The sequence below is a fragment of the Oenanthe melanoleuca genome, chromosome 15 (genome assembly GCF_029582105.1).
Source record: "Oenanthe melanoleuca isolate GR-GAL-2019-014 chromosome 15, OMel1.0, whole genome shotgun sequence".
Lineage (NCBI taxonomy): Eukaryota > Metazoa > Chordata > Aves > Passeriformes > Muscicapidae > Oenanthe > Oenanthe melanoleuca.
Window position 1 is genome coordinate 2,485,783 of NC_079349.1, and position 16,279 is coordinate 2,502,061.

The 16,279-nt window shown below is 43.8% G+C and overlaps 1 protein-coding gene across 4 annotated transcripts; it reads right to left on the reverse strand.

Moving 5' to 3' along the window:
* Positions 1 to 507: 507 nt before the first annotated feature.
* On the reverse strand, positions 508 to 15,628 carry CCDC62 (coiled-coil domain containing 62). 4 transcript variants are annotated; one of them, XM_056504366.1, is made up of 13 exons: positions 15,602 to 15,628; positions 15,195 to 15,328; positions 14,720 to 14,912; positions 13,992 to 14,158; positions 13,612 to 13,713; positions 13,115 to 13,286; positions 12,928 to 13,029; positions 11,869 to 11,957; positions 10,989 to 11,089; positions 9,677 to 10,405; positions 6,513 to 6,666; positions 5,753 to 5,881; positions 511 to 1,987 (listed from the first exon to the last, which is right to left on the reverse strand). In XM_056504366.1, the coding sequence occupies exons 2-13, from the start codon at positions 15,228 to 15,230 to the stop codon at positions 1,958 to 1,960; spliced, it is 2,004 nt and encodes a 667-aa protein (XP_056360341.1). In that variant the 5' UTR covers positions 15,231 to 15,328; positions 15,602 to 15,628; the 3' UTR covers positions 511 to 1,957. The 4 variants fall into 4 exon arrangements, with proteins under 4 accessions (XP_056360342.1, XP_056360341.1, XP_056360340.1 ...); XM_056504365.1 differs by having other exon boundaries at positions 15,579 to 15,627; XM_056504364.1 differs by lacking the exon at positions 15,602 to 15,628 and adding an exon at positions 15,413 to 15,542.
* Between the last annotated feature and the right edge of the window lie 651 nt (positions 15,629 to 16,279).

The following is a 16,279-nucleotide window of genomic DNA, read 5'->3' on the forward strand; positions in this document are numbered from 1 at the left end:
GTGGGACCGCGCGGCGCCGGGGGACACGGGAGGGGACACGGACACGGAGTGGGGACACGGGGAGGGGATACAGACACAGAGCAGCCCCCGCGAGGCACCGAGGTGATTCCCCAGCTCAGGAAACACCAAGGAACACCGGTCACCGCCACCTCTCAGCGCCCATCCTCACCCATCTCCCACTGCACCTGCTCACAAACACGCAGTTCTTAGCCGCGGAGTTCCAACATCAATTCCCGTTACCAAAGTCAATGACCGGAGCTCGCATCCACCCTGCGGAAAGGCTGCGGCTGAACAGAAGCTTTGTTGTCTTTAAATAATAATTCAGTCCAAGGATACAATAGCGAAGGGCTCCCTGGAGTATTGAGCTGCTTCCAGAAATAAGGCACCGAATTTGAAGCGTTTCGATTCGAGAATCAGTGTGGTCAATAATGCAGTTGGGTTTTAAGTCACTTAGTGCTGAATAAATTAACCCAGTTATTCCCCTTCTTCCCATTCCACAAATCCAAGGCAGCCCGACACAAAATCCTAAGGCTCTGCAGATCCCCAATTGAGATCCTCAATCGCTTGAGCTCAGTTTTCTATATTGATCTTAAAGTCATCATTTTAAACTCTCAAGGGATTTAAACTCAGTGAGTTCATCCAATAACCTGAAACACATTTAAATATAGCTGCTGCTTGGAGGTTGCACCGATGTCTCTGTGTAGCTGCTGCACAGCTTCAGGGTGAGCATCATGGAATTGTTATCATTGGTTTTTTAGGGGGGATTCTTGTTATACCCAGAGCAGGAGTTTGTGAGGATGGAGCCTGAGAAGGTTCTGTGCAGGTAGAGGAATAAATGCACTGTAGAGGCTTGAGGAAACCTGGAAAGAGCTGGAGCAGCTGAGCTTCCATGTGTGGGTAACGCTGGCGAGCAAGCAGGGAAAGATTCTGGAGAACAGCACCTCTCATCAGAATTGGCCACCTAATTCTGGGCCATTAATACCTGCAGGAAAAGCTGTCACTGGAGTAATTAAAGAGAAAACAGAAAATGAAATTAAAGAGTTAATAAGGGGAATCCACTGAGTATTGTTCTCCTCTGCAATAATTGGTGGCAGTGGATGGAGCAGAAACTCCCACCCTGAGCAGGAAAAACGCTGGCACAGGGCTGTGGGAGGGGCACTGGTATCCCAAAGTGCTCCCAACCTACACAGGACTGGGCAGCCCACTCCTGTCTGTGCTGAAAAGTGTCAGAAATCAAGTGCTAAATGTGTTAAATAGGCAAGAGAGACACAGCAAAGTATCACCTTTATTAGCTTATTTCATTTCTTAGTTAAAAAATAAGTTAAAATTGTGGCAACAGGACATCTTGCCCAATCAGCAAAGATAAATCCAGTTTAAATGCTAAGAAAAGGTCACATCATACTTGGCTACCTCTACAGTGCAAACACACCTGATCCCATAAACTTTTGTTGGAAGAACCAGCTCCTGAGTGTGCAAAGTTGTTCTGCCCATCTTGTGGGTGACAGCTCTCCCATTTCAGCAACATTGGAGGCAGTTCCTGCTTAGAACACTAATTGGGAACTTCCTATAAACATTATTCATCTCTCTCTACAAGGCAAGAAATCCAGAACAAAAACAATATGCTAAAAAAAAAAGGAGAATGCTCGGCTGTGTCATACTCTATAAATATTTCTGAGCCGCCATAAAAAAAAATAAAAAGAAAAATAGTTCCTATGTTGTAACAATTACACACTTCAGATCCTTAAAAAACAAGCTAGTGTTTAACCTGTGCTCTCAGCTATAAAAATAGCTTTGTTAATCTTGGCATAATTCTGTTTTATTTCAAGATAAAATACATTCCTACAGAGTCACATCTTCTTGCCACTTGTGAGTCTTTCAAACATTCAAGAGGACCACAGAAAAAAATGAGGTAACTTTCCATTGGAGCTGCCGGGTCGATGATCTTCGGTCCTCAGAATTACCTCTGTGATGGAAACAACTTCTTCCTCTGCAGAAAATGGAAGAGATTTTTATTAAAAAGCAGGAACATTTCCTCTCAAAAATATCTGAAGCAACAACACTTATGTGAATTTACTACACACATTTTCATACTGCAAACAGAGTAAGAACACAGAGTAAAAATATAAAGAGGAGAAGGTAAACAAAGTACTTCACAGAAAGGCAACAGTTCCAGGGCCACCACCAGGGTATTGGGAAATAAAACCTTTCCAGTTGGCTTTGAGGAAAGGAGTGATCTTTGTGCCCCAGGCCAGCCAATGAGTCACCATTTATGAGCAGTGGCACATGCTGCTGTGTCCAAAACTGAATATAGCCTTGTACTCACTGCTTTCCTCCTGAGTTCTTCAACTCCCCCCAACCCAACCTCTCTCTAGAGGCAAAACAACTGACTGATGAGGATGGCTAAATCACTGGCAGCTAGGGAGGAAATTGCCCTAATGTTTGTCAGTGCACCTGCCCTCAAATGAGTTTCAAAGCAATTTAAAACCAAACAACACAACCAAAATCAATTCAATCACTTCTGTGTATGAAACTGCACAAAAGTTTCGTTATTTCTGGATCTGCTCTGCTTCAGATCTAACTGATCACAGTGATTCAGTGCCTTTTAACACAGAAAGAAAATCAGAATTATGCATTAGCCAGTGACTCGGAGAGCCACTCATTCTTGTCATGGATCTACAGTGGATTGTAGTGTGTTTGCTCCACTGGCTCTTTCTCACTCGAGGCAGATGTGATTATTTCTGTAGGCTCAGCGTGCTCTCCCCACTCTGCTGCCTCAGCACGGGGCTCAGCACTTTTGGGGATTTGCTCCTGAAGCTTTGTAACATCAGTGATTTCAGGATGCAAGTCACAGTGCTGGCTTCAACCTGTAAAACCTCCAGCTGCTTTTACCTCAGGGCTCTTTTTAGGAAAAGAAGAGCTCTCTCTGTGCACAGAACATTACAGCAGAGGAAGGTCTGACATTCCAGCTACTCAGCATCCATCTCCTCCAAGTGCCCCATCAGCTGCACTCTGGGCTCTGAGAGAAGACTCAGTGACTCCAGGCTTAATGCAGACCCAGCAGAGCACAAGGTTGCTGCAAACCAGCCTGACTCCCCAGGGCACAGCAGGTTTGGCTCCACAGGGCACACACAGCTCAGGGACTGCAGCTGGAATATCCAAGAGAGAACTGAGCACCAGCTCCCCACTGGAGCTGGCTGATCCATTGAGAAGCTTGGTGCCACACAGTGTCACAGCTCAGCTGGCTGTGGGGTAACCTCCCTTTGCAGGCATGAGCTTGGGTTGTCTCAGCACTGGAAGATTTTTTTTTTTTTTTTTTTTTTTTGCCAGTTTTTCTCCTCACTGTTCCTGGTTCTTATTCAGTTTCATGTGGTGTTCAGGATTTTAACCATATCTGGTTACTCTTTTGTCCTCAGAACCAGACAAGGTGGTGCCTATTGAAAGCATCCAATCCACAATAGAAGAACAAATAATCAGAGAGTGAGAAATTTCCTGATTCAAAAAAGAAAAAGAAACAATCTGCTGTGGGCAAGGCTGCTTTGGATAGTCTAAAACAGCTCTATTCAATACATTTTACTTTTGGGGCTCTGAGCCCAGGAACAGTATCCTAAAACAGCCCTTGGCCTTGGCACTGGGAAAAACTTCCCAATCTCTCATTCAACAATGTTCACATCCTTGATCCCATTATCTGTAACATACAGAAGGGTTTTAACTACAATAAGGAGAGTGCAGATACTGGGGAGTGAAGCTGTGAGATCTGACTGCCCTGAGGATGAGGAACATGCTTGAGAAAAGTTTAATTATTTGACTAAAGGAACTACTTGCTGACTTAATATCTGTTTGCTGTTACAGTACTCACAAGAGTTTTATTGGAAATGCACTTAGAATCCTGTGCCAGGCCCATCTCCAAAATCCATAAAGTGTATTAATATTGCAGGTGCATTTAGAAAGAGGGAAGCAAACAAAAAAAGATCAAGCTGAAAACACCTTCATGCTCAGGGAACACAGAGAAAAAAAAGGAAGCTTAGCATCTCTTTTTTCCTGCTGCAGATAACTGGCTTCTGTGAAGAGTTCCTGCAAGTTCTGTTGCTTCTATTGTAATGTAAAAACACCACATGGAAATCAAAGGACTCAGAGAATAAAATTTCCAGAGCTGCCAGGTTCAAGCTGGTGAGCAGCAGGGGTACACTTCTTAATTTCCCCTTCTCCTCCCCCCCCACAGCAGGGTACAGAATCCAACATGTACCAATTCCCCCTGATTAAATTCTAAAGTCCATATCTCATATTTGTTATATTCTGAAGCTCAGTCTAAAACAGCCCCAGGTAAGCCTGGTTTTAAGTAGAGGTTAGCTGGCCTGCATAGATTAACTCAAACATGCTTGACGAGTTTTTGCCCAGAACTGCTCTGAAAGCAGATCAAAGCTCCACAGATGTGGCTCAGGATCTGCTCCCGCCACTACACACGAGTTTGCTTCATTTTCTACCCACTAAAGCCCCCGTGCTGAAGGAGAAGCCAATTTCCAAGCTCAAAAATGCAGCATCAGATTCTAAAGCAGAGTCATGGGCAGCCAGAGTAGCTGAGCTGTGATGTGCCAAGCAGTGAGCAGGAGCCAGACAGCTGATGGGGCTGGGCAAGAGCCACAAGCAAGCACTGTGTGCAGGGAGCTTTTCAGGAATCCTCCTACTCAGGAGTCTTTGCAAAAGACTAAACTGCTGCTGTCTTTGCCACTGAATGAAATCCTGCAGAGGAACTTCTGAACAAAATATCCTTTCAGTTTATGCAAACGCTGGCACACAACCTTTACACTCAGGCCCAGCACAGCGAAGGGTTTATGGTTCTGAATGTTATAAAAATGGCTTTGTCTGCTCCTTACAGCAACGTTGTTCTGGTCAAGTTCATCTAAGGCTAAAAGGAGTGCAACTTTTTAGAGGGAGGTGATACGTGTGAGGATGAAGATGAGGGACCAGCACTGCTCTGAAACCAGGAGCCTAAACCCTCCCTTTGGGATATACAGCAGAACGAGTGTGCTCATTTCTAGGGACAAAAGGTACAATGTCCTTGTCAAACAAGGTAGAAATTCTTATGGATATTTATCCACCAAACAAGTGACCCTTTCTCTGATTACTTCTACTGCCCAAATACTCAACAGCAACTTTATCAGCACTTGTACTCATAAAATAAACTGCTATGACAGCTACATACAGGTTCTTTTCTTTGACCACTGAATATATTCTCTGACCCTGCAATGAAGGAGCTAAAAGTACTAACCCACAAGAACTCTGCATTTATTTAAGCTGAACTTCTGGTTTAAATTCACACCCAAAGTATCCTATATACCACCTATTCCCTATACTGCCCTCCTTTCCATGAATACAATAATAAACCAGTTCTGACTGTGAGTCTCTGGGACAGCAGAGCAGTGAGTGTGTGCTGAGCCTGAGAAATCATCTCACTGGCTTCAAGCAAGAAAGAACCAATGCTGACTTTTTTCTAGACCTCCTACAGCTTGCCCCAAAATGACTTCTGCCTTCCATCTGCTCAGACACATTCAGGAGTCAAATCCTGTCATGACCTTGAGCAGCCAAACAGAATCCTATAAAAAATTCAAGCACTAAGGCATGCAGGAATTGTCTCTTTATAACCAATATCCTCCTCATGTTTTGCTAATGCAGTGCAAGCCAAGCATAAGGGAAAGGATGTTCCCAACCAGTATTCCTGAGCACCTCACCCTTGTCCTGGGAGAGCAGTCTGTACCTTATTCATGTTGTTGGTGTTGGGAATGTTGGAAGGGCCTGTGTGTAGGAGGCTGAGCTCCAGATCAGCCAGCATCTGTCGGGACTGGGCCAGTGAGCGCTCCAGCTTCCAGAACAGGGAACTGGTGTCCTGCAGGACACAGAGAGGGAGACAAAGTCATGGAAAGATCTTTTTTTGGAGGGTTTCCAAGAATTATAACGCACCAAGAATCAGCATTTTGATTTTGAAATGTTTCTGTTCAAAATACTGCAAAGTAACAGACTCTGTCTAACTGCTGGTGTTTCTGGTAAGCACTGAGCTCTTTCCTAGTGGCATTTTTAACAGATTTCCACATGCAGTACATGGAGCACACACAAGAGAGGTATTTCAGGGATAAAGGGGAGAATGAAGACATGAGAAAGAGGGAAGACCAAGCAGAACAGGAAAGAAACAATGTCCAATAGCTTCTGATAACTGCATGCATGTGTGCTCAGATATTTAGTGGAATTACCAATTAACCAGCATCCATTTTCCTGAAGCTTTTAATTCCAAAACCTTACACATTTTTTAAAAACTCCTTTATACTTATGCTGTCCAAGACATAATGAGGCAACAAGGAGTTATTTTTAAAAAAATATGTTATCATCTTTGCCATAAGGCTACTGTCTCATCATTTGAGTCCCCAGCTCTTCCATGCCAGGAGACATTCCTACCATCAGTCATAATTCCCCATAATTCCCCTTAAAAATCAGTCAAGGACATTGTGCAATAAGATACTGACTGTGTTCATGAAGTATCTGTTTGTTGGTTTAGGCACTGCTAGGTCACTGATGTCCAGAGGGGAATCTTCACCAGAATTTTGAGTCATGTTGCTCTTCTGAGTGGATGTTGAGAGGGAAGCCAAGTGGAGGGAATTCATATCCAGGTTTTCTTCACTGTTAAAAAAAACACAATTAAGACATTGGCAGAAACAGCATCACAATCCTTTTTAAACTTTGAAGGGAAAATCGTGGCACAACATAAATAACTGTGGGCCCTGAGCCAAGGAAACTAAGAAGCTTGGGAGATAACCCTGCTCCTCAGAGCATTCCCATGTTTAACAGCTTCCCTAGATCAGTTTCATCCTCTGAGGAGGAGGGTTTGACATTCAACCAGCCTCAACCAGCTCCATGACCATGTGCTTGAGTGTGTATTTAACCTTGCAAAGAGCACATGAAAGGCAATACTTTGTTCTTCCCAATACTCTGCTACTTGCTCCCCTCCCATACCCAAATCCCTTTCTGGTTCTAATCAATCATTAGGCAAATTAATATTTGGAGGTGTACCTTTCAAAGGAATTTCACAATGTTTTACAGTCATCATCTCACTTCAGGGATCACAGGAGAGCTTTCCCAAAGAGACTTGGGTTTATTTATTTTTAAATACAGGAGCAAACCACATTCATCAACTTCTGAACACAACAGAGTGCTAGCCCTGCCTAGATTGGCAAATAATGAAAAAAGATGTGTATTTTGAAGAAAATACCATCTTTGAATTGATGACATTTCATTAGATATTCTTTAGACAGTTATTTTGGTGTAAAAATGCATTCCATACTTGGCAAGACTGTTAAAAATAAGTGTACTTTTAACTGACATTCAATCTAGGAAAAAGCCCCCATGAGAGTTGCCAGCTCATGAGTGTCTGCTGTGTCCTATTTCACTTCTCCCATAAAACACCAGGATAAAACAGGCTCTCTTTTGAGAGAGAAAAGCTCATTTCTGTGTTTCTGACAAGGAAAGGTTCTGTGGAGACATGAGGGAACAAGGAGCCTGGAACAGGGATGTGAGGAGATGAGATGAGCAGGGAAAACACACAGGTTGGAAAGGAAAGTTTGATTTTGAGGCAGGGAAATGGCTCAGGAATAGTGGCTTAGTTCCAGCTCAAGCAGACTCAACAAATATCTGATGCTCCATCTCTAAAATGAGAATTCAGATAAAAATCCAAGGCAGCAAATGTTGGCCCAACATAAATGAAGTCACCAAGTCAGAGCACACAGAAATGATTCCTGCACTCAGGGATTTCACAATCCCCTCTGCCATTGGGGAAGGTATTTGACTGTTAACAGCCTCCCTGTTGGCTGTTCCAGAACTCAGGAACTCATGGCAAAAATATTTGCTGGGCTGACAGGGAGGTGCCAGCACCCTTCCCTAAACACAAACTACATCATCAGCACTCTGAAAGCAGCAATGGAAAACTGGAGGATCCAGATTCAAGTCCCAGGAGGAATGTTGTGTTTGGTCTCTGCCATTAATCCCTTCACAGAAGCAATGCTCCTGCCTTCCTCCCATTTAGGGGAGAGGATTTATTGCCTGGCAAATCCGAGTCAGCAGAGGCTGGAGAGCAGACAGGCAGGGATTTGCACTGAGTCAATCCATCTCCAATTAGCAGGGCCCCAGGACCAAACGTGGGCATCAAGGAAACTGGAGAGCTCAGCAGCAAATCCCACATGGGTAGCACAGCCCCTCCCCAAGTGGAGGAGATCTGTTCTAGCTGCACTGCCCAGGTTGAATTTGTTCCTTTTCCCTTAAAATTCACTCAAGGACAAGACAAATAGGGCAAGACAAAAAGTGAAAGCAGCTCTCATGATCCAGCCTCAAAAGGGATTTGGAGGGATGGCAGTGTGTCATTGGTGCTGCTGGGGGAGTTGATAAGAAAGGTCAGGGTAGACAGAAGGGAGTGGAGTCTTTTCAGTGATTTATAGGCAGTGGAAACTAGAGAGAGCCCACACAGTGTGTGAAGCTCAGCTAAGGCACATGGGAATGTGCCAGGCCAGCATTCTTTTTCAGTGGCTGCCCATTCACCTTGTTTCTGAACAGGTCTGTCTTAATGCAGCAACAATTTCTACAATATTTCTGTTTCAAAAGCCACACAGAATGAAAGCATCCATACATCAGATCTTTCCATTCCATAAGATTAATCTGTTTGGATGCTGGGCAGGCTTGCTGGCAAACACTGAGCAGGTTTAAACAGCTGTTCATTTACTGTGCTTGTCAAACCACCAGCTGGGAAGGCTCCTCTCCTCTGGCTAAAAAGCAGCTATGAAATCGCTGTGAAACTTCAGAAATCCTTCCAAAATACAGCTGGTAAATCAACTTTTTGAAAGGAAATAGAGGAACCAACAGAACAAACCCACAGCAAGCCCCAGCTCTGAATGTCTTTGCTTATGCAGGCACAAAGCCACTTCTGCAAAGGCAGAGCAGGTTTTTATCTCAGAGACATTCCAACATCACTGAGACACCTGAGTCTTCTTCTGACACTTCTCAGCATTAGAAACCTCATCCTGCTCATCCCCAACCACATGCCCTTTTCCTCCCACAGCACAAACAGAAGGATAGAGTCCCACAAACTGGAGAGTGGACAGATTGCTGTCCTTTAAATCTTGCCATCTCATTTCTTGCCCTGACAGAGGCAGCAGCCTGTGCTCAGAGCTGTGTCCTACATTCTTGCCCAGCCAAGGTCTGATTTCTCAATAGAAATAACACAGTCACTAAAGCATCACACAAAACCTGGATCTGTTTCTTGCCTCCCAGAAACTTCACTGCACAAGACCAGCTCTGGTCAGAACATATTTGACCCATCAGAGTTACAAGCAACACCTGGGATTTAAAAAATCGTAAGATTTTCCCAATTAGTTTATTTGGCTAAGTTATATGGTATTGCTGCTTCTCCTGCCCACACACCTCTTGGGGATAAGAGAGGAGAAAAAATAAATGCATAAAAATAGAATCATGATACTTTAAGAGCTATTTTTATTTTAAATTTGTTACTTTTTGGGTTGATAGACTAAATTTAAAAACAGCAGTTACTTTAAACATAGCTTGAGATAATACTGAGAGCTTATAGACCTAAATTTCTACATACATCTAGCTTATGCTTATTTCTTAAAGGCAACAAATTCATAACCTTTTTGAGCAGGTACATTTCATCTCTTGTGCAGTCTTGAAACAGCTCTGCTCTTTTCCATGGCAGGTATTTCCATCTTTCTTTTTGGGTTTGAAAATCTCCAGCCATTCCAGATCTGATAGTGGCTTCCACCGTTCTTTATTTACGGCGAAGTTATTAATACTGGAATCAGATTCAGACTTGCAAGTCACAGGAGACTCTCTGCTTTTCTGGCCAGACTGAAAGTCAGATCTCTCTTCATTATCAGTTTTGTCAGATGTGATGTTGTTCTGGATCAAAGTGCTTTGCAAATCTAGACGAGATTTGATGTTAAGCCAATGATCATATGAAGGCAAACACACCTCAAAGGATTTTCTCTCTCTGCTTTTCACTCCATTCTCTGCAATTTCCCTGTTTCTCAATGGCCTTGTGTTGTTTGCCTCACGACATTTTTCACTGTCTAGCTCATCAAAGCTTGATGCAACATCCTGCTTTTCTCCTTCTTCCGCAGGGACGGCCAAGCCTTTCTCAGCTTTTTGACACTGGTTTAAGAATGCTGAGGTAGTTTCCTCCAAGTCTGAAGCATTCAGTAACTGTCTGTGATCTACTTCACACATCTCAGGGGTGGGTTTTACCCTACTTGCTGAAACTGGTGCAGTTCCACACTCCTCGAACATCCTGTGGCTGTCCTCAGTCCTACCCTTGTCTGTCTTGCTGGGGCTCTCAGAGGCAGCGACTGTGGCCCCTGTGCTACAACGGCACAACAAAAACAAGTCAGAAACACTGCAGGTAAAGAGCATCCCCAAATGCACTCCTAAAGCTCTACAGAACACAGGCTGCTGCTGCCACGGTTCTGCAGCAGCTCACACACCACCAGGCAGTTTTATCCTGCCAAAATCCCACAGAAAATCTGCCCAGATTTGGCTGTTACTATTCAAAATCAGTCTGAGAGTTCCCTCATGTTTTATACAGTATGGTGATTCTGTCTGAACCTTCAGGGTGTGCACCAATTCTCTAAGTTTACTTCCTAAAATAAACTTTGCTTTTTAAACCAAAGTAGTAGGGAGCCAGATTAACGCCCCTACCACCAGACTAGTTCACTTTCTAAAAAAATCATGAGCTGTCTGGCCTGCTACAACACTTGGTCTGTGACTGATGTTCATGGTCCCTCCTGACCAAATAAAACACAAGGTACTTAAAAGCTTCACTGGATGTTTGTGGTCAAGTCCAGCAAAGCCACCCTGCACCCACCCCTGTTAGGATGTTAGTTGGAGCTGAACAGTGAAATCTCTCGCTGAAAAAAATCTATTTATGAAAAAAAAACTGTCTTTACCTCCTTTCACCTGCTGCCTTTTCAAGCTTTTGCATGGACTCCTGAGAGCTATCCAAGTTGACCTGAAGGAAGTGTAAGTCCCTCTGCTGTTTTACACAGACCTGTTAGAGGCAGTGAGGGGCATTACTGAATGTCTGGATGCAGGAATATCATCATCAGGTAGTACCACAGTGCTTGTCTTCCAAAAACATCCTCAAAATGTTCTTATAAAACAATGCCTGTAGTCAAACTATTGACAAAGACTTCCAAATCTAAGAAGACATCTGCATGTATTTAGGAAAATAACATTTTGTAATTATAAACAGGATTTCTATTGGAAGATTAGAATATTCTTCTAAGATGGAATCACACTGAACAATAAATAAAACATCATTACTGTTACCTGATATTTAACACATGTCATTATGTTGTTCAGAGCTACAGAATTACAGGACATGGATGATGATCATGGGATTTGGCTTCCACTGCAGGGGATTTTTTGTAAAGCTAATGGAGAAGGTAACTATCCATCAATTATTTGCAATTAAAAGCATGGAACACGCATTGAGAACCTCAGCTGAGAGCAGGTGAACACACAGGGTTTAAGTTGTGAAAAGCAGATCTGCCAGGTCTGCCAGGACTCTGAGTTTACCTTGGGCAGGTGTGCAATCCCAATGCTGCTGCACTTCCCATGACTTCCAAAGCCTGGGAGCACCATGGGCTTTTCATCTTAACCCCACATGGAATAAATCAACATTCTACAGGGATGCCAGCAAGGCACAAACATATTTTTATTTTCTAATCAATAATATCTAGATCTGACTTTTTTGCAGTGTCCCACACAGGTCTGATGTTACTGAAAACACTCCTCTAACCTCTAACCTAACAATCAGGGCTGTACCTGTCGCAAACTGGACAATTCTTTTTCAATCCGCACTTGCTTAGACTTGGTAAACTGATAAAGTTGATCCTTTCTCTGTGCCTCCTCCACTGTTTCAAAAGATAATAATTATTTTTATTACTTCAGGTGAATAGACACAAAGCAAGTGCATTGCTAATGCTGTGTCTGTAGCAGTAGAAGGTGGTATCATAACAAAACAAAATGCTTAAGATCAAAATTTCTTAAGATCAACGGGACCTGTTTCTTCTCCAGATAAAAAGAGCACAAAACCCACAAGAAAAGAAAAAAATCAAGTATTTTCCTTGGACCTTTCCTCAGCACCTGGCTTCATTTCACTAGCAGCAATACTGGTCTTCACTGACTGATTTATTGAACATTTTCAGAAAGGAAAAGAGAAAAGAGGAAAGCATAAAGGAAATTCAGTTAATTAATTCTAATTCATGCACATAGAGGGAAGTGCAGTGAAACAATTCCCAATTCTATTGGTTTTAAAATAATGAGACATGGGCTCAATATCTGGCAAAGGTAATAGCATACTAAAAATGACAGGCAAAGAAATTGTCTCACAGCAGAGGACACCTTTGGCCACCTAATCTTTCAGGGTTTCTATGTTTGTCTCCAAGAATATTGCAGTGACTTTTCCTATCCACTGAAGCACAAGATGTTCTTCCACCCAAAACCCAAGGTATCAAGGAGAACAAGGTGCAGTTTGCCAAGGCCTGTATATTAAACCAGCCTAAACCAAACCCATCACCTAAAGAAAGCAACAGAGAAGAGAAAGACTCAACATTTTTAGGAGAGAATCCCCCGAGCCCTTTACTCCTCCCCATGTAATCACTTTGGGGAACTTTGTGCTTTCACAAGATTTTATAAAGTGTCCCTGCAGAAGCCCCAGATATTGCTTCTATAGAAGAATGGCACACAAGGGATATACTTTTATTAAACTGCAAGGAAGGCAGCTAACAAGCCGCTTCCTTTCACAGATATCACTGAATTGCTTCCCAGAAGTCTCTGAGCCACTGAAAGCCAAGGCATGGAAGGCCAACTGCCCACCCTCACCTGCCAGTATCAGCTCACTCCTCAAGCAGCCATTTTCATGTTTCAGGTGACTGATTTCTTCCTGGTGCTTGCTGCTTTCTTTCATCTTCTCAGAGAGGACATCTGTAAAACAAAATGTAGCACTTCTCAGACTGAAAAGGAATGGTGCTGGCCTACACTAAATTAGGTGCCCAGCAGAAACATCTACCTTTCATCTTATTTACTTGAAACACAACATCATTCAGTGTCAGCTTGAGGTCTTGCTGCTCTCTGTTGCGACTGAATTCCTCCAACTTTGCTGCACGCAATGCATTCTCCAGTGTTTTAAATTTAGATGCAACCTCAGTAATCTGATCAGTTGTTTCAATTAAGGCCTTGTCCTGAAACAGGAAACACATTGATTTATTTTTTTTTAATATCATGGATGGGTTTTGAGATAACAACAGTACATTTTTCTGCAGTGGTTAAAGTGATCAAGTGATTTCCTTCTGAGCTTTTGAGGAAAAAACGCACCAAATTAAATCTTGGAAACAAGGTTTTTAACGAAAATAAACCAGTTTATTGCTGACTACTTTTCCCTTCTCAAACAAGCTTAAGAATTAACCATGAGTGAGATCAACAGTGACAGAAGCCTTGTGGCACTGTCACCAACAGCTGCACTGCAGTTTGACCACATTTAGTGCTGACAGATGTTACAGATGTTACCTTCAGCTGAAGCATCGTGAGAAGCTCCTGTTCCCTTGCTTGCAGCTGGCCTGTTTTAGCAGACAGTTCCAAAACTGAGCAGTGGAGAGACTGATTTTTCTCCTAGTGAACATAAATAAGTGTCAGCTATTACTTCAGTGATTCAAAGTTATTATTTTTTCCCAGTAAATGCATCCACGATGTTATTTAAACACTGTGAATGGCAATGTGGGATCCTGAGCAATCTGGAGAAAAGAAGACTGGAGTAAAAATTGTTCCCCAAATTGCTCGTGATCAAGGGTCTGAATACCCTGCATGTCACAGTTTTGGAATGTTACATTTCATCACAAGCATCCTGCAAATGCATGGACTACAAAACCAGACCATTACTCAACCCCTACCTCCAGAGCCTGGCAGTGAACAGATGAATCTGTTACTTTTTGAGTGAGCTCTTTAAACTTCTGTTGTGTGCTTTCAAGTGTTATCTTACTATCATTATGCTGGGATTCTAATAACTTTAACCTTTTGGTCAGTGATTTTATAATTGCATTTCTTTCATTCAGCTCACCTGAAAAGGAAGGAGACAAAGTTATGTGAGAAAACAGCTCAGAGGCTGTCATGCAATTTCTTAAATCTCAGAAATAATTTAACCCAGTGTTTTAAAATAAAATCACACTATTGAGACCTGGATGCTTATTTTGCACACTTTGAAGGAGGATTCCCTGGCTACCCAGGTCATATGGAACAGGAACACCAGGTGTTTTGCTGGGTGGTTTGTGCTTGTTCAGAGCTGTGCAGCAGAACCTCAGAGCACAGGGCTCTGTTAACTCACCAGCAGGCTGCAAATTTTTCTCTTGCCTCACATTTATTTAATCAGATTATTTTTTAAATAATTCACAGAAGCAATTTACACATTTGGATGAGAAAGAGTCGTCTGATCATCACACCCCCTTCAAGATCAGACCACTTCAGCACCAGTGTGGAAGTTTAGATCTCAGAGAGACAATAAAATTTAAGGCTGAAGGGTAGGAAATGCTTCCTTATATGATGCAAAACTGTTATTGAGGGGTTGAAGCACCTGAACATACTTTTAAGACCAAGATCTCATTCTTTACATCACAACACTTACTAGTTAACAAGCTGCATCGTTCTGCTAAACTCAGTATTTTTTGGCGATCATCTTCCCAGGCCTGAATGTGTCTCTCATGCACTGCCACCATGTCATTGAGCTCCCTGTCACGATCCTTGAGTTCTGCAATTAAAAGCTTGAGTTCCTGTCTCTGCCTCCTAATGATGCTGTTCTTGCGATCGGGGCTAAATGCCTACAAAAGGTGAGACACGGAATGCATTTCAACACAAGGAAGTGACAAATTCTCTCATTTAAACTCGAGTGGTTTATTTTTAATTGAGCTATGTTTATATTATAAATAGAGACCATTCCAAGAAGTTCCTTTTGCTCGTGGTACCACCTGTGGCCCTAGACTGAAGCCCTTTGCAGAACAAGGCGGTACCACTCGCGGTCCATGACTCAAACCCTCAGCAGCACAATGAGAACCCTCCTACCCAAAACAGAGCAGATTGTTAACGGCACTCTCACGTTTTACCTGGGGCGAAGCAGAATGCAGCAGTGATGAACTCATAGGGGACTGGGAGCCAGAGCTCTGCCAGGCATTAGTGGAACCAGGAACGCTTCAAGGCTGTCCCGCTCAGATGGAGGCTCCCCCGTCACCCGCCGACCCTGAGGGGGCACAAGCGGCGTTGAGCCGGACGGGGCGGGGGCGCCCTGAGGCCTCCCACAGGCCTGAGGGGGGCCCTGAGGTACCTTCCACGCCCGGGGAGCGACCCCCGTTCCCGGGCAGGCCAGCAGGGCTCCCCCGCTGTCCCGCCCGCCTGGGGCGGCCCTTCCTAAGGCCAAGGGCTTCCCCTGCTCTCGGTGCCGCCGCCCCCCGCCCGTTACCCCCCGTTACCCCCGGCCGCCCCCGACCCACCGGCACCGCCCGGCCCCGCCCACCGTTGGAGGAAGCTCCGCCCCCTCAGCCAAAGGCCGCGGGTTCGAGGCCCGGGGCTCCCGGTTCGAGTCTTGCAGCCGCGAGTTCGAATCCCGCGGCCGCCTCACCCCGGGGGCTCTGCTGGAGCTGCTAGAAAAATGTGGTAATTAATAACGTTGTTAATACGGGATGAGTAATTTAAGGATTGGAAGCAACTTTCCTGTCCAGCGTTAAGTGGCAGGGCTATAGAGATGCAGGCAGCTCTTGAGATACATTATTTCCAACCACAGGGATGGAGTTCTCTCTCCACATACACCCAGGGTTTATAAATAGAAATCACCAAAAAAAGCAACTTTACAGGAAGAGAACAGAATGTCTGACACATCACCCCCTTGGCTTTCAGATCACTTTCTGCAGTGACAGGAGCACGTCACTTCCAGGACTCTGCCACCAGGGAACATTTATTGTTATTAAATGGAACAGTGAAACAAAAAGCACCAAATCAATGCTTGAGGCTGTTTTTGGGAGTACAGACAGCCGAGCTGGCACCTCACCCCACCTGCTAACATGGCCTGTGGAATAATGCTCACTATTAATAGAGCTCACTATTAATTTGTTTCATTACTACCATTCTTGAACGAGCAACAGCTTAAAAGCATAAAGCCATTACAATTGCCTCACCTAGAAGCCCAGCAGAGTTA

Excerpts from the sequence above, each read along its gene's own strand:
- CCDC62 (XM_056504366.1), bottom strand. The coding sequence starts at position 15,230 with ATGAGTTCATCACTGCTGCATTCTGCTTCGCCCCAG. Across the intron at positions 11,958-12,927 it reads GAGTGAGCTGATACTGGCAG|TGGAGGAGGCACAGAGAAAG; the intron begins GTGAGGGTGGGC and ends CTTTTGAAACAG. Across the intron at positions 6,667-9,676 it reads AAATGTACCTGCTCAAAAAG|TGAAGAAAACCTGGATATGA; the intron begins GTTATGAATTTG and ends TTTTTTTAACAG.